This window comes from Chenopodium quinoa, unplaced genomic scaffold (assembly GCF_001683475.1).
Source record: "Chenopodium quinoa cultivar QQ74 unplaced genomic scaffold, ASM168347v1, whole genome shotgun sequence".
In the NCBI taxonomy this organism is placed as follows: Eukaryota; Viridiplantae; Streptophyta; class Magnoliopsida; order Caryophyllales; family Amaranthaceae; genus Chenopodium; species Chenopodium quinoa.
Window position 1 is genome coordinate 4,183,477 of NW_018745454.1, and position 18,562 is coordinate 4,202,038.

Genomic DNA, 18,562 nt, shown 5'->3' on the forward strand with positions numbered 1-18,562 from the left:
TAGAATCCAAATCGGTCATAATTCTCATATAATTGTCATTATTAGTATAGACAATAATATATAAGAGAAGAGCATTAGGTACATACATGTACTGACATACTAAATGTATCAAATAAGTACATCAATCTGCTCAGCGCCTCAGCAGAGCATTAGGTACACATACTGACATACTAACTATAACAAATGAATGGTTCCCAAATGAATACATCAACCTGCTCAGCAAACCTAACAATCTTTTGTATCTTCTGTGGCTCTGTGCACAATACTATAACATACATGCCAATAATTAAGGGCAGTAAAACACATCATTGGGGGAAAGAATATAACGGGTGAAGTGATGCAAAGACCAAAAAAGACTTGTACATTAGAACTCGGAAAAGATATTCCAATCGTAGACTTTCACGTCAAAATCCGAGGTCTGAGATAAAAGATGTCTCAGCTCGTCAGCACGATCCACATCCTTAGCGAGCAATAACGCAAAACCCCCACCACCAGCACCCACAAGCTTGTAGCCGCAACAATAAGGTTCGGCAAATTCAAAAAATCGATCAACAGATTCATTACTACAAAATGGATCCAGTTCTTGATGCAGCCTCCACGCCTCCATCATGATATCACCCAACTCATCTATATCTCCGTTCATGAGAGCTTCCCTCCCTATTTTTGCAAGTTCAGCAAGACGCTTGATGCTGGATACAAGCAGATTATCTCGTCTTAGGTAGCGAGTCACCACATTCTGCAATACTTTGCGTGCAAGTCGGACCTGCAGTGTGTTAAACTACTAGTCAAAAATCATGATTACGAAGTAGGGAAAACGACAAAATGAAAAACTGGTTTGCATTTAAGAGTTTTAGGCATCCATATAACCAAGCCAAAAACACCCACGCCCACAACAAAGGCAATTTCCCAAATGAATGTAAAAGATCACAGCACAGTATGACAGCTTTCTTAACAGAATTAATAATATCATAACACCTATATGTCTCAAACTAGAATTCTCCATGAAGTAGAAGAAATTAAATTAAAAACATTTGTAATATATAAAAGGCAGTTTTGCACCAATGAAAGATCTTTTCAGTAACAAGAATGAAATACTAGTTGAAGGGATTGTTGTTGTGGTGGCATTACAATGGGGTCTGTGACTCTGTGTCCAAGCCTCTTATTAATAATAGTTGTGGTCTTCATTTTAGACAGATGGAACAGTAGACAAGAAACATAACTACTTACTTGACCAGTAAATACCACAAGCAATCTCCGATGCAATTGTAACATCAATTCAGGGGATGCCGAAAGAGGAATGACTTGAAGCCGCAAAGGAATTCCAGGGAAGCTAGTTGTAAATTTAATACCAGGATATAACCCACCAATCTGATCCTGCCAGCCTCCCCCTGTTCCCATAAGCTGCTCTAGTACCAATACTAGCCTAGCAACATTGTCTTCCTCATCGTCCCCTTCAATTATTTGAAGAAGTCCCTTCACTACAGCAGCTGCAAGAATGCTTGATGTCCCTAGGCCACTACCACGTGGAACATTGGCCCAGGTTTTGATATCCAAGCCCATAGATTGAAAGTTCTTGTCATGAATGACACCAGTAACAAGCAATGCACACTTGACAAGCCTAAATGGATCATCACTATCAAATGGAGGGACAATGGAGGTAGGATCTTGGACAAATAGCTCATTTGAAGCATCATCACTAATTAATACACCAGCTGTCCTAGTTGTTTTTATGGTCGTGCCAATTGGGAGAGAACCTTCCAGACAGATAGCCATGTTAAGAACACAACCAGCACGCTCCAAACTCCATGGTGGAGTATCACTCCAACCCCCAACAAAATCTACACGTACAGGTAATTCAACCTTCACACTCCGGAGCAAGTTTTGCTCCTCTGCGCCAATGTCAAGATTGTTGCCTTGGTGTATTAACGCGGGTATGCCATGAGATGCATCCAGAAGATTCTCTGTAGACAAATAGAAATTCGCAAAATAGATAAAGCACATCAGATTACCCAGAATAATGGTAATCAATCCTCAAATCAAGTTTACCTTTAAAACCATATCTAACAGCTGATGCAGTTTCGTCTGCAACTGCAGCCCAAACTTTGCTTTCCAGATCATTTGCCAGCATCTCATCTCTACAGGCCCGGAGAAGGTCAGCTTTCACCTGGTATGCACGACTTTTAGGAATTATATTTGAGTTCTGCACCTGGAGGCTGGGACACATTGCCAAGAAGTCCTTGCAGATTTCAGCTCCTGACTTTTCTATTTGCAGTATCTCTTCACACAGTTGAAATAAGTTTCGTCCTAACAATCCATAGCTAATGCATGCCCTTGCTATACCCGCAGCTAGATCAGCTTGATGAGTATTGGAACCCAAGCACATTTTTTGAAAGTCAATCGATCTATGCAATGCTTCCAAACTCATTCGAGGAGAATTTCTCCATAAAATAAGCAAGGATTGATTTTTCTGGTCACACAATCCCATTAACCATGATGCTAATTGAAGCATTTCAAAGTAAGGGAGGATTGGAAATATTTTTGCATTCCATAAACATTTTTCACTGTCACTTGTAGAACTCCAGAGATCAGTTTCCTGAATGTGTAAATCACGCAACACTTTCTTCCACGGTCTCCCACAAAATGTTCCATCCTTAGACATCGAAGTCTTTGGGTTATCATGAAGACCACAGTACACAATAACCCGATCATTACAGCCAGACAATGGTACCTCCCAAATGCAGTGGCGATCTGGAAGCATAAATCTAACTTGATCTTGCACACCCCCAGGAATGTTTATACCAACAACAACAGACAGGGAGCCAATTTGTATTCCACCAGAAATTGAAGAATCATAAATGAGAGTATCTTCACCAACTGAGACTCCTGGAGCAATTTCACTGGATAGAATAATAGCTGAGGCTGCAATGTCAGATGTAGTGGTTGCTGGTATTGAGCAAAGATGTCTACGTCCTACAAGTCCAGAGTCAGCACCACTAAGATGATCCAATACTTCACTTGATGTACCATAATGCAAAAAGAGTAATTCATCTGCAATAAAAATTAATCAGAATATTAAATTGCATGAAGCATTCATGATTCATGAGATGCAAGGATTAAATCATTCAGAGACAAGGGCCAATAAGAGGAATGATGTGTCTCCCTTCCTCCCTGCTCTTTCCCCTTTTTTTTGCAACTCCAACAACAGTAAGGAGTCATGCATCATCAATGGGTGAGTAAACAACAAAAATAATAAGAAAGGATTGACGACTAGACTGAGAATTCATATTTCTTTATATGTTCACTGAAGGTGTGTTTCATTAATCTATGTATCCCCTGGTAAAAGTGCTTTAAAGACATGACTAAAGCCAAATAGACTTCAGAACTAGATGAATTAGTCGAAAAGTGAAATACAAAAATATGAGTCAATGCAGCATAAGCAAACACGTAACTGATAACATGAATATATGACCACTAGTCTTCATGTTTTAGATAATTTTGACATACGAGCACAATAGCTGAACATTTGTTGCTTTCCCAATTTATTGACAAGTTCCTCCCCCAATGGTCGCTTCCTTAACCATTCATGTTTTGTAGGCACCCAAGCTGCAACTAAATCTTCATACAAGCTCATCTGCAGATATACAACATGAATTAAGACTGCTGTGTTTATTACGAGAAAATAAAGCAACAACTCAACAAAGTCAACTATCTCAACCATACAAGCATTCTGATAAGAAAATCTCCAACTAATTTCATCTTAAACAAATTGGAGACACTAGAAGGAATTTTTTTTTTAAAAAAAAAAACACCGCCCCAAAGGGAAGAGGAGAAGCAAAGAAGAATCAAAGTTGAATGTAGCAAGATGAATGAAACCTCCTTTCACAAATGGAAAAAACTTAGACAGTAACTTCAAGAGATTCCCACAGGCCTTCTTAAGAGCCCTTAGAAAGAAAGATGTCAGAATATGCTTCAAAGACCTTGGAACAGGCACATACAACAGCAATTCGTAAACTTGATGTTCAAAGAAAGGCAAAAAAGGAGCATATTTTCAACTGACAGGCAATTCGCGTTTACTAAGAGTAACAGGCAACTCGCACCTTATAGAAGACACATCCGCAGAATTCACTACCCAAGAAATTGATTAAACTGAAATGCTTTTAAAAATACTTCAATAAATCAACTGTAAGCTATTAGGAATTTATTGACCAATATCAAATATATATGCTGCTAATAAATTACATGTCCATACAACAGCTTCTGGTAATTTGGTTAGGAATTCAGTAGCATACAATTTCACATTTGCTAATATGGATAACATAATAAATGAGAACATGAAAAATCAAGGAATGTACAGCATAAGGAAGATGATCAACCGATTCAACCCCATGGAAACAAAATATACAGCCCTCACTGCTAGAAAGTTATTTTTTATTCAGTACTTTTACTGACTTCAGATCACAAGATATGTTTCAAGTAACCATGAGAGCCTAGAAGATAAAAAAAAAAATAAATAAATAAATAAAAAAAAAAAAAAAAAAAAGACGTGCTTATAATTGAATGAAAGCTTACCTCTTTTTTACTATCTAGAAGCTGCAGAATCAATGATTGGCCAGAGCATGCAAGGTTGACAAGCTCAACCCATGCTTTACCTCTTACTGCTATAATTCCAGTGTCAAGCAATGTTCTGCCATCATCCAGAAGAGCCTGACTTTCAACAAGCTCCTCCTTACTAGGTTTCTGCAGAAGATTTTCAACTAAACTGACAGAAGAAATAGCATCTAAATTTGCAGTTTTAGAAGCCACCACAACACCATGATTAGAGGCAATGTCAAGAGTTATAGGAACTGTGATGATGCATGACGCATCCTCTGGCAGAAACATATTGGAGGCATCAAAACAAGGAAGTACGTCTCCCGTCATAATGAACAACCCACCTACATATCAAGACATGGTTTTAAACAGATCATTATGCAGGCTATAAGAAATTTGAAAATAATAATAAAATAAAAAAAATAATAATAAAAATAAAAAATAAACAAATTCATTGTTCAGCAGAAATCATTAACCTAGAAATACATGAAGATTTCAAAGCTACATAAACTTGCTCTAATCTATATGCTGCTAATTACTAATTAGACGAAGAAAAGCTAAAGTTACAGTAGCCAAGAAATGACATGCACAGCTTGGCAGGAAATAGAGAACAAAATACAGTCCTCTACACAGCCTACTAGCCTAGGATGCATGCTTTGTTCTTTCCTTTCACTTCGCCCCTCATAATGGGCAGTTGGGCACCTCCGACTGCGATATCCTTAAAATTTTGAGAGTTATGCGTAATTTAATAACCCTAGCAGATACTGATATTTCAAAGAAAAATCCAGCTTATACAGAATATGCTGCTTATATTAGAAAATATAGTCAAGTTATGAAATGACGTGAAAACAAAGATTCAATATTTCAATGCTAGAATTACTAATGACCTTTATTTTTGAAAGCCTGCCTTGCACAGGATGAAATTGCAAGTATATGGTCAAAAAGCAAAGGTACAGGCCCATCAGGGTCATCTGCTGCTAAATATGGAAGTGGCAGAAAAACCTTCCCCATAGGATTTGCCCATGGGACTCTTTTAGAGTCACCTCCAGCATGCAGCAATAGTATATGTTTTTTTTGCCAAAAAATCAATGCACAGCAGGTCAGGAACTCCATTGTCAAACCTTTCAGGAGAAGCAGAGTCAAGACTTCCATCAGCTCTTTGCACAGCCTACGCAAAAAAGCACCAATAAGTAACATAAAAGAGACGGAGTCCAGGTAAAACCAATAACTGATCTGTGATAATAACTGAAAAAAGCCGGAAACATAGTCCATGAGAAACATTCTTTAACATAAAAGGATTCAGTAAAATGCAGCAAAGTATGTACAACATGCCCTGGGAAAAAAAAAAAAATTAACAAGTGGTTCCTTACAAGATAAATTAATATGGAGTGCATGGACAGATCCATAGAACAGAAAAAGTTCGCCTGATGTTACAATCTGTGTGACAAAATTAATTTAATAAGATCTGGAATCAACCGTGTCATGCACACAAGTTACAAATCAAGGTGGTGTACACCTTTAAGATCTCTCCTGTCTGAAAATGCTGTTTTTCCACCAAACTTTAGTTACCATGAAGTCTATAAAGAAAGCAAGCATCAAATTGTCCATTCTCTCCACAGAAAAACGTGAACTGCATACTCGACTTAAAATAAGAATTAGTCACTCTGCTGCTCTGAACTAAGTCCCTAAAAGTAAGATGATTAGATGCATCAATCAAAGGGCTTCATCTACTCAGGGATCAAAGCTACATCATACCATACAGTACATACACCATTTTATGCATCTAGTACCTCTATTTCATATATTTCTTCCCACTTACTATTTCGGGCCATTTCATGAAATTATACCAATTTAAAATATTTCCTTGCATAGTAAACATGAACCTTTGGCCCACATGATTTCTCTCATACTCTCTTTTCCTTAAACAAAACAAATGGTCCCAAAATAACATTCTTTTTCTTACTACTTAAAAGATAAACTATGAATCTAATTATCTATTGTAAATGAATAAATTTCAATTCTTAAGAAATAAGCTAACTTTTGAGTAGCTTAATACCCACCTAAACCCTTACTTTTACTCTCTTTTAAATTAATTTTTTTTATCCATAAAATTAACATTTTCATGGCAAATGTAACAAGAATTGTGTGGATATAGATCTAGTGTCAAATAAAGGAATTACAGCTTGAAAGGATTCCTTTATGTAATATGTATAATAATCACCTTCCAGTCTCGTTGGCAGGTCTAATCAAAAGATAATAGAGCAATTCCTACTAATTACAAATCAAATTATGATTATCATGCAACTTCTCCAACTTCTTGAAAGTCTTAAATAACTTATAAAACAACCCATCTTATGAAAAACTGTCTTAACTTCCTATTCCATCCCATATTTTCAACCTTTTCCACTTGTTCAATTTTGAGTTGACTCCATCTGAACTTATAACGTAACATAACTCACCCGTTTCTTAATACTCGCAACATTTAACTTTTACTTACCAACTAAACCACGTCATAAGTGGGATCATTAAATTAATACATTGTACCAAAATGAAAAAGACTAAAAACAACATAATTACCGAATCATCTCCATTATTAGCCGCAATCCTCTGATAATGAAGAGCCAACTGATGAATAGCATTGAGAGTAGCAGCACCCGACCCGATACGATGACCATGAGGATCCGGAACAGCAAGAGTAACCGTAGATTCAGCAATCCGACCAAGGCGTTTAGCGCGATTAAGCTGCCATTCGTAGAGTTGAGCTTGCTCAGGACTCGCCGCCGTTAAAACGACGGCGTCCCACGTCGGAACCCTAGAAGGGTGGCGCACTGAAAGGCGTAATCTATACCATGATTTGCGCAATGTGTCGGCTATGTCTGCTTTTGTTTGTTTGTTGCTGTGATTTCGTTTTCGCCATTTTCTCTCTCCTCCGCCATTTTTGGTGATTTCGTCTTCCATTGTTGCCGACACTGAGATTGCGCGCGATGGTGAGGATGGGAATTTGGGAAATTGATGGGTTGGGATCTGCAATTTTGTGTTTTGCCGACGACAGTAAATTATGTCGAATGTTGATGTGGTTTACACGACGTCGTTTTGAAATATGTTAGAGTGTAATGGGGTCACCCATAGGGGTGTTCAAATCCGGGTACCCAGGTTTTTGGGTACCCGAAATTGCGGGTACCCGGATTATCGGGTAGTTGGACAGCCGGCCCATGTCCCGACCCGAGAAACTCGGGTACCCGGGTCTCGGGTACCCGAATTTCTCGGGTCGGGACATAGGGTACCCGGATTTTAAGAATCTTGATTAAGTAAAATTGGAAGGAAAATAGCTCAAATTATTAGATCTATTACTCAATCAAACACAAATTGATTGTAAATCAAAATTTCAAAATTCATACTCCATAACATTCATAAATTTAAAAACCAAAATTCCAAACTTAATTTACACATTAGTTTTACAGCAAACTTAACCCACAATTACAATTATATAAAAAAAAAAAAACTCCGATAAAACCAAAGAATGGGATTTGAAATCAGCCACATTCGAAAGCACCGCCACCGCACACCACATGCAGAAGCACCGTACCGCACCTGTGCTGCCACCGCACGAACTCATTAAAAATTTACAATGTGATAAATTCATATGACATCTTACTAGCAATGGACTGCAATTGATTTGTGAGATGGAGAAGAGATTGACGAGTTGTGAGATAATAATTCTTCAATCTAGGAATAAGATGGAGGAGAGATTATAATGTTGTGAGAAATTGAGAATTGAAAACGGAGAGGAAAATAGTAGATGACTAGATGCGGTTGTATGTAGATGGAGGAGAGACAATAGAGGTGTAGCGGTACCTGCGGTGTTTGCTGCTAAGGGGCCTTCCTTCACACAGAGAGAGGTAGAGGAGAACGAAGGAGAGATAGAGAGAGAGGGAAGAAGGAGAACTTGGTGGCTGGCAGGCTGCAAAGTGTTTAGAGAAACCCTAATTGTTCTTTTATATATCAGTAAAAAAAATAGCGGGTCAGCGGGTACCCGACTAACTGTAAGGTTGCCCCATGACCCGACCCGCTATACTCTATTTTTATCGGGTCAGGTACCCGACCCGAAAATTTTGTAAAAAAAGAAAAAGGGAAATTCCCATTGGTACCATCAAGGTTTTGACTTTTCCCAGCGGTACCACATTTTTTTTTACTTCCTAATGATACACCCCAGTTTTTTACTTACTAACTGACGTGATTAAGTCTGTTAATCAGACGTTAATAAGTTAGTGAATCTAGGTTAAAATATACTTTGGGTAAAAAAATTTAAAAAGACTAATTTACCCCCTTTTAAACCCTTCCCTCCAACGATTAAAACCCTTCCCCTTCCATTTATGTCGATTTGACATAAACCAAACCAATTTCAAAATTATTTCTAATTTGCTCTGTTGAATCGAAGGGAGAACCTAGGGTTTACAGAGATTTGTTGCAATTTTCGTTGGGTTTCAAAGCTTGGAGATTGATACATTCCATAATTCAGGTATGTTAGTACTACTACTGTTCAATTTTTAAAAAAATTGGTGATTTTGTTTGGTGTTTTGTTTTGAGTGAATTTAGACCAATTTCTTGATGAATATGTTGTGTAATTATGCGAATTTTGGTTATTTACATCTACATGTTAATTTAGGTTAATTTGTTGATGTATATGTTAATGTATATGATGTATATGGATGATATGGCTTGATCATGTTTGATTGATAGGTGAATCTGTGAATGTGCGTTGCTTAAAGTGTGTAGAGTATTTGTGCATGTTGTAATTGTGTACTTTGTTTGCCTTATTTTGCAGAATGGGTGATAGTAATGAGGTTGTGTTAAGGTTTCATTACTTTGGGAAACATATTGACTTTAAAGTTGACTTAGATACATGCAATTTGATTGACTTGGTTCTTGAATTTGAAGACAATGTTGACATAGACCCCGAGTTTCCTATCATCAACCCTTCCTTTAATTATGCTTACAATCAAAAGCATAACCCTTTATTAGATGATACTGATTTATATAAGATGTTTCAGAGCCTAGGTCAGTGTGATGTGTATGACATTTGGGTTGGGTTTGCCAAAAAACCAAGTCCTCTTAATAGAATGATCATGAACTTAAGGAAGTCCAAACATGCACCCCAAACTAATGAATCTTCACAGTTGACTGCACCCCAAACAGAACCTCCCAAAATTGATGAATCCACTAAGAACACTACACCCCAAACAGGATCTCCTAAGATTGATCAATCCAATAATAACACTGCACCCCAAACACAATCATCACAAAGAGATCCCTCTTAGCCTTTTATAGAAGAGATCATTTTAAATGATTCATCTCCACCTAGGTATGTTGATCATGATTCACCAGTAGATGAACTAATTCCTGAACAAAATGAACATGAGTATACCAAGGGTAGGAAACTGTTTGAGGCTTCCATGGCAAGGATAGAAAAGGCAAAGAAGGTCAATGTTGCAAAGAAAAAAAAAGAAAGCTGCCACTAAATCAACCCCAATGCAACCACCTTCCCCTAGGTCACCAAATACTGCTTTCAAGAGCTTACCTTTGAGAAGGAGCCCAAGATTTTCACCTATTACAGGGACTGAGACAGCTGATTCTAATGTCCAAATTTTTCCTAAATCATCTCAAAGCTCTGTTTTTGCAAAAAAGCTTCCCAGGACCACAACAATTAGAAAGGGGTTAAGGTTAAAGGTTGGTACTGCTGTCATAGAGAGAAGGATGCTTGGTGTTGAGTCATGTATGATTGAGAGTCAAGATTATGACCTTAGTACTGGTTTGAATGAGGGTGAAGAGGAGGGTCCAGTTAGAAAATTAAAGGTGAGAAGGAAGATGGATTTTGCTGTCCAAAGTGATGAATCTGGTAGGAATGAGAGTGAGGTGGAGGGTACTAGCTCTGGTTTGAATGAGGGTCAAGAGGAGGGTCAAGTCTCTAGTATAAAGGTGAGAAGGAAAAATATGCAGTTTGTTGTGCAAAGTAGTGAATCTGGAGAAAGAGAGGGTGATTGTGATGAAGAAGATTCTGATGGAGAAGTAGCACCAAAGGGGGATATACCTGCAGATGAGCTGGTACAGCTTTAAAGGATTCCTAAAATAAAGGATAATTGGAAACCAGGGAAATGGTTTGAATTTTTAGATGATGAAGATGATGAGGATTACTTTAAAAGGTTGTACAAGAATGGAGAGATGTATGAGGATGCAGATTTTGGCAAGATTCAACTCAGACCATGGATGATTTATACAGATAAAGCACACTTTAAGGATACACTGAAAGACTTTGTTGTGCAAGAAAGATTTGCTATTAATGTTGAGTATGCTGACAACAAGAGGTACACTGCAGTGTGCCAATCTCAGTGTTGTCACGGGAGGTTATATGCAAGCAGACTTTCAGATGGAAGAACCTGAGCCATTAAGAATATATGGCCCAATGTGCATACTTGCAGGGGGTTAGAGACATACAACCCCATATGCAATGTTAAGTGGGCTTCTCAGAAGGTTATGGAAGACATCAGAGCTAACCCTGACATTCCTGGCAAAGCACTAAATGAGTTGCTTTTCCAAAGATATGGCATATACATGAGACAGTCCACTTTGTACAGGTTAAAGAGTTTTGTCATTGAGAAGCTCTTTGGAGGACATGATGAGTCATACTCTTTGCTGCATATGTATGCTCAAATGTGCATTGAAACAAACCCTGGAAGTAAAGCTTTTTGTGCTTGGAAAGAATCTGAGTCCCTACCTAAGTAGTTTCAGTTTACAAGCATATTCATTTCTTTCACTGGACAATGGAAGGGCCTTCTTAGAGGTGTCAGACCTTTGATTGGTGTAGATGGAACACACCTCAAAGGAAATTATGGGGGCATATTTCTATCTGTTGTGGGTATAGATGGCAATAATGAGATTTTTCCCATTGCCTATGTTGTAGTAAGCCAAGAAGACAAGGAGTCATGGAGCTATTTCTTCTGGCATTTGCTGAATATTGTCAAAGAGTCCTCAAGAAAGCATTGGACAATCATTTCTGATAGGCAAAAGGCAAGTACCTAACTTTAATTTTGTTATTCAGTTTTGTTCTTGATATATATATATGCATACTTATCTAATTCATCACTGTTTCATGGAGTTGAATTAGCTTTGGACAATGTGTGGCCAGAAGCTGACAGAAGGTTCTGTTGTAGGCACCTTAGTAGGAACTACAAAAAGAAGTTTCCAGGCCCTCTCATGTATGTCCTGTTTTGGAGAGCTTGTAATGCTACTTCTGCTTTCACATTCAGGTATACTACTCAACTTCTGCTTTCACATGTGCATTCACATTCTGCAATTCTCAACATTTGCATATAACATTCAGGAAAGCTATGGAGAAGCTTCAAAAACATGGAGGTGATGAAGTCATGTCTTGGTTTGCAGACTTGGGGGAACAGTCCAAGTGGAGTAAGCATAAATTTGACCCTGATGTATGCAATGAATCCAATACATCTAATTTTGTGGAAAGCTTTAACTCCACACTTGGAGTTAATAGGTGTAGGCCTGTATTAACTTTGCTAGAAGGTATATTGTGCATAACTTGTTTACTTCAGTTGAATGTTTATAAATTATGAGTAGTCTAATTTAGATTGAATATGCAGGCATAAAGAGGGTATGCATGGTGAGAATTGCAACAAGGCTTAAGAATGCAAAGTCTTGGAAAGATGAAGAAATTTGTCCAAAGATTGTGAAACTGGTGAAAGAGATAGGAAAGGCAAGCTCAAACTGTAGAGTGTACAAGTCCAGCCCAGGGGAGTATGAAATCCATGAAGGTAGATCTCAGTTCCCTCCGAGCCTTAACAAGAAAATTTGTTCATGTGGGGCATGACAATTATCTGGGGTACCATGTTGGCATGCCATTAGGGCACTAATTGATGCAAAGTTATACCCACATGACTTTGTTAGCTCCTGGTACTCTATGAAGACATATAAGCAGTCTTACAGTGTGTGCATTAACCCCATTCCAGACACAGAACAATGGCCTTCTGATGACTTAAGTAGAATTATCATGCCCCCTAAGATGAAGAGGGGAATTGGAAGGCCAAGTAGGAATAGAAAAAGAGAAGAAGGAGAAGTGCAACCAGGCAAAAGAAGCAAAACAGTGAAGTGCAGCAAGTGTGGTTGCTTTGGGCACAATAAGGCAACCTGTAAGGGGGGCTTAACTGGAAAAGAGTTGAAGGCTTCTGAGCCTGTTGTCATCAAGAACCCAAGGGTCAGAGATCAATCTAATGCAGCAAAGGCTTCAAAGACAGCAACATCTGAGGCTGCAGGATCCAAGTCCATGAATCAAGGAAGACCCTCAGCTGAACATCCAACAGAATTGAATACCTCACAGATTCCTACCCAACCATTGAACCAGTCTCAAGCCTAATCTGATTCTCTAAGTTTGTATACAGTAGCAGAGAGTTATATGTATTCAACTCTCTTTTTTGATACTTAAGCTGATTTTTTGTTCAGTAAAAGCTAGGGAATTTAAGTATTTATTTTTGGATTCTGACAGTGTAGTTTGCTGTTTGAAATTGATATATTTTGGTTTGGAACTTAACTTTGTTAACTATCTACATTTTGGTTATATGAAATTAGCCAACTTTGCCCTTGTTCAAAGTTGTGATATCAGTTCATTTAGATAAAAGGTTGTGTTAGAATCATTACTAATTTCAAAAAGTATATAAAACACAAAGATAATTGATGTTTCCCTATTATCATTTGTCATTCATAAATTCAAACAGTACAACCTTTAATTTCTAATAATCTACCAAATATATGGCATGACAAATTAATATTGCTAATAATTTCACATAGTACATCACTTTCAATTGAGAGCAACAAAATAAAGTAAAATCAGGTACAAACTAAATCGAGGCTGCAAATTCATATGATCTCTCTGTAAATTCATTGGATTCTTCTCTCAGATTAGCATACTCAGCAACATTTCTCTCCCCTGTTCTATTTCCCATCAATTGATTTTCAGTGACCCACATGAAGAAACCACAGTGCCTACACTTGAAATAGGTTCTCCCTAGGTGGACCTTCCATGTCTGCTGCCAGAAGAAAAACCAGAGCTTGAAGAACCAGCTATGTCAAACAATTTGTAATCCCCCATATTTTAAAATATATTATAAATGAAATTATATATTATTTATAATATTTACTTGTATTTTTTCCGGAATTTAATTTCAAAAGTTTCAAATTATTTTTGGGGTTGATAAACGATTTTATTACAAAGAAATTTTTATGAACCTTCCTTCTATAATTTATGTCCAACAAACAAACCAAACCCAGTTTACTTTCTTAATTGACCCATTAATTTAATGAGGCCCAATATCCCTACTTACCCTACTACCCTCTCTCCTATAAATACCCCATTCATCCCCAAAAATTTCCCCACACAAAGGTTAGTCTTATTTTCTTTCTCCTTTGTTTTATTAATTTGTGTAATTATAATTATTGATTATGGGTTTTGATTTTATTGTTTGAAATTAATTTAATTAGTATCAACTTGTATTTTGATGATTAAACTTTATAATTTCAGATTTTATAAATGTTATAATTTTCGGATTTTGTAAATTTAATAACCTAGGGTTTTTAATCATTGAAAATCATGATTTTAGGGTTTTTGTGAACAATCGATTTAGGGCTTTTATAGTAATGATGTTTTGAAATTTTGGTGATTATACTACTAATTAGTTTAACTTAATTCCATATTATTTTGAACACGTAAATTCGTGTTTTAATGTTTAGATTTTGGTTCGTAAATATTAATCCCGATCAGGTTCTGAAATCATCCGATTTTGACAAAAAAGTAGTGTTTTACATGTGGAAACTATGTTTTAAGTAAAACTCACTATCTTTAGTAGTGAATACCACCCTTTAGTGGCCAAATTCAGCCTCTAAATATGATTTTCGGGCATTTTTTTATTTTTAACGAAGTTTTTTTTTTTTTTTTTTATGCTTAATGTTTATGATTAGTTTTGGGTTTTGATTTTATAGTATAAAGTTTATATTTTTAGTATCAAAATCATGTTTTTATGTTTTAAACTAATAATTTCAGATTATAATTGTTGTTATAATTTTCAGATTTTATAATTTTAAAAACCTAGGGTTTCAATTTATTTAAATTGGGATTTTAGGGTTCTTATGACTAATTAAATTGGGGCTTTTGTTCCTATTGTATTTCTAATGCATAATTAACCATAAAAACATGTTTTTAATGAAGTTTTAAGGAGTTTTAATCTAAATTATATTGCTGAAAATTTGGTTAAGTATTAATTTATTATTGTTGCTTGTTTTCTAGGAAGTGATTATTTCTTAGGAGACTTTTAAGTGATTAAAAGTGGCACAAAGGATTGTTTATACGAGGTACGTACATGTCTACTTCGTTGTAAGTAGTATCATGTTTAGGTACCAAAGAAAAGAACTTAGTTTCATGATTAGAGAACACTTGGATGAAAATTGTTTGGTTATACATTTAATTAATTCATGTGCTTATGTTTATGAGACAAGTTTTGGTGAATTGATTATGTTTGTATGGAATTATGGATGCAAACATGTTGAATTATATTGGATTAATTGTTTGTATGGAATGTTGATACAGACATATTTTTATTGGATCGGTTTGTTAACCACATTTGGATTATTAAAGGATTGAAATTGAATGGTTTAAGTGGAGTGAATTTATTAATTATTCCACAAGGTTATTATTTATTTTATTACTCGAGCATGACTTGTTAGTATGTTGAGTAAAAGTGGATTAAGCCGAAATGGCTAGGTGGGTTGACTATGTTCAACAATTTTGAATAATTTGGAAGTTTAATGGAATTAAAGGTCAACTTGTGATATGATCACCATTGTCCTAAATAAGATTAAAAGTGAATTGATGTATGATTGTTATGTATGGTCTTCTTGATTGAGTCGGCTATTAATTAAAATTGTAATCACGTAAAGTGAAACATGGATGAGCAATAAAACTTTAGAAAGCGTGCACTTCTAGAGTATTGACAATTATGGGTTGGGGTACACGGTGGTAGCCCGTGGCTTTCCGAGGCTTGTTTGATCAACATGTCCTCTTTTCTTTTGGTATTTACAATTTTATTTTATAATGAAAGTTAGATGGGATCCTAGACTAACTTTGTGAGAATGGAGTCGCGCCCATTCTTGCATCGCGCTAAACTTTTATTTTAAATGGTCATTTGGGACCAAAATGATTTGGTGGATTGGACAACCTCGTCTATTGCTTACTCCAACTAAATTAATTAAATTAAATATAAAGAGTCAAGTGTTTGGAATTGATTAGCAAGTATGTTGAGTCGATTGAATTGTTTAAGTGTGGAGTCTTGATTAATGAATTTATGTTGTATGTTTATTTACTTTAATTAGTTGAGCATGCTAGGCTTGGTACGTTGTAGCTTGTATGTACTCAGCTTTGCTGATTGCGTGCTTTTGTGTGTTTTCTTTTGGTCATGGCCTTCGCCTTTCAATGACCCTGTGATGATCCAATTATTACACTTGTATTATTGGGGAGCAGTATTGCACAGGTTAGCTTGATGATGTGAAGTTCGGGGATTTGACATACGCGTTGTCAAGGGATTGGTGTGATTGAGAGTATTTGTTCTTTGTGTTGAACTTATTTATGTTTTACTATTTTAATTATGTTTTGGGATTTTGGAATATTGGGTTGGTTTTAATAAGGGCCTTTATGGTTCCAATTTGTAAGCTTTGACTTATTGGTTTTCTAAATTATATTATTTTAAGATTTAAGTTGGATTTCCGCTGCAATACTTTGATAAAGCCTTAACGTTTTAACACGTGGCGGTAACATGCCAATGATTCTCCTCTCTTTTTATTTAAAGTAAGTGGGTTGGAAAAGGGAGAATTATTGGGGTGTTACACAATTGGAGAGTAAGATAAATTCAGTGATGGGGGAGAAATGAAATGGAGAAAAAAAATAGGAAGTGGTGCATTTAAAGGGAGGGAATTGTTTGGAGGGAAATGATTTAAGTGGGGGCATAATAGACTTTTCCCTTTTTTTTAAACCTAAGCTGCTACAAAACCAACTTATTAACGTCTGATTAAGACTTAATCACGTCAGTTAGTAAGTCAAAAACTGGGGTGTATCATTAGGAAGTAAAAAAAAATGTGGTACCAATAGGAAAAGTCAAAACCTTGATGGTACCAATGGGAATTTCCCAAAGAAAAAATACCCGGCATAAATTTATCGGGACGGCGGGTCAGCGGGTCGGGTCAATCGGGTCGGGTATTTTTGAACACCCCTAGTCACCTGGATCGAAGACCATCCGTGAATGTACTCAAATATTGTAAAAGCTTTCCAAATAAGAAAATAAAACAAGTAAACGATTGGAAAAGGAAATGGAGTGTGTGTTAATTAATTTCTAATGGACAAAGCATAGAAACATTGAGAGTTTGTTCTCATTGACTGAACTCAGCTGAACTGAACTTAACTGAAATGAATATTTTATAATAGAAGGAAATAAATATTTCAACGTATGAGAACAGACCCTAATACTCTCAAATGAAATCTCTCATTTGAAATTTATCAATTGTTTTCAGAAATTATTTTTTCAAAAATAAATAGATACTACGTACTTTTTTTTTTAAAGAACGTACTTTGTAATTTTTGTATAAGTTGTACTTTTATGCAAGTAAGATAAAGCCTTTGTAGATGATAGTCAATCTTTTTTTTTTTTTTTTTTTTTTTTTTTTTGAGAAGAATAGATGATAGTCAATCTTGAATAATCTTGATTACCTAAAATAAAAACAAAATATTTTTGGCACGGTCATGAGTTTTATAATACTAGTATACTTTTTGGAAGGTACAATAAACACTACCGTACATTTCAAAATATTTCTTACATTACGACTCGAGATATTGCTAAATTTTTTTTGTGTCGTGCAACTCACATCCATGCGACCAAGCTTCATGGAAAATAATAATGATAAATTTGTACATTTAATTCAATAAAATAAAATATGTCCATTGATTTAGCTAATAGTAATTCTTTTATCCACTTTAACAATATTTTGGCATTAGGAAGCAATTTTTTATTAGGAGGAAGCAATTCAACACAAATATTAATAGTATCACCAAAGCATTTGTATTAATAAAAACTTATTCATTATAGTCACTATCTTTCAATTGACTAAACAATATAAATCGTCCTTTTACCAAACTTTTGATTCAGCGAGTTCACATGGTGCTAAACTTAAAACCCTAGACTGTAGGTCATTGAATAAGCCTACCAAAGTACCAACCTAAAATCAATAAAGCCAACCCCATCCATTGACCCATTCAGAGAAATCATTCGTTTGTATGTTTAGCTTAGGGCCTGTTCTCATTGACTGAACTCAGTTGAACTGAACTGAACTGAATTGAGCTGAACTGAACTGAACTAAACTGAACTAAACTGAGCTGAACTGAACTGAACTAAAATGAATATTTTATAAGAGAAGGAAATTAGGAGATGAGCTGAGCTGAGCTGAACTGAACTAAACTGAACTAAACTGAGCTGAACTGAACTGAGCTGAATTGAACTGAACTGAATTTCAACGTAAGAGAACAAGCCCTTAGTTTAACTTATTTAAGTTGATATTAACTTATTTCATATCAGATCTTGTCTTTTTAATTTGCAGTTGCGAGTAGTTTTCATTAAATATCTTTAAATTTTTCAGGGCTTATATCTTTAATTTCGTTGTTAAAAAAATTATGGAAATTTTATAATTAAAAAATACGTATTAACATGAAATCTAATGAGATCTCATTTACTTGAAAAAAAAAAAATCTTCTGAAATCCTATTTGATATGTTTTATTTTACGGATTAGAGTTCAAATAAGTTTAAATTTTGATCAAACTTGAAAATCAAATTAGATTATACAAACCAAAACATTACAATAAAATTCATA

At 35.8% G+C, this 18,562-nt stretch overlaps 1 protein-coding gene across 1 annotated transcript; it reads right to left on the reverse strand.

Moving 5' to 3' along the window:
* Positions 1–3: 3 nt before the first annotated feature.
* LOC110713928 (bifunctional fucokinase/fucose pyrophosphorylase-like) lies at positions 4–8,583 on the reverse strand. The gene is given in 9 exon segments (XM_021892377.1): positions 4–763; positions 1,228–1,961; positions 2,047–3,048; positions 3,505–3,631; positions 4,570–4,934; positions 5,478–5,664; positions 5,666–5,758; positions 7,168–8,316; positions 8,446–8,583. Coding segments are annotated over 8 exon segments (3,288 nt in total). The 5' UTR covers positions 7,549–8,316; positions 8,446–8,583; the 3' UTR covers positions 4–364.
* Between the last annotated feature and the right edge of the window lie 9,979 nt (positions 8,584–18,562).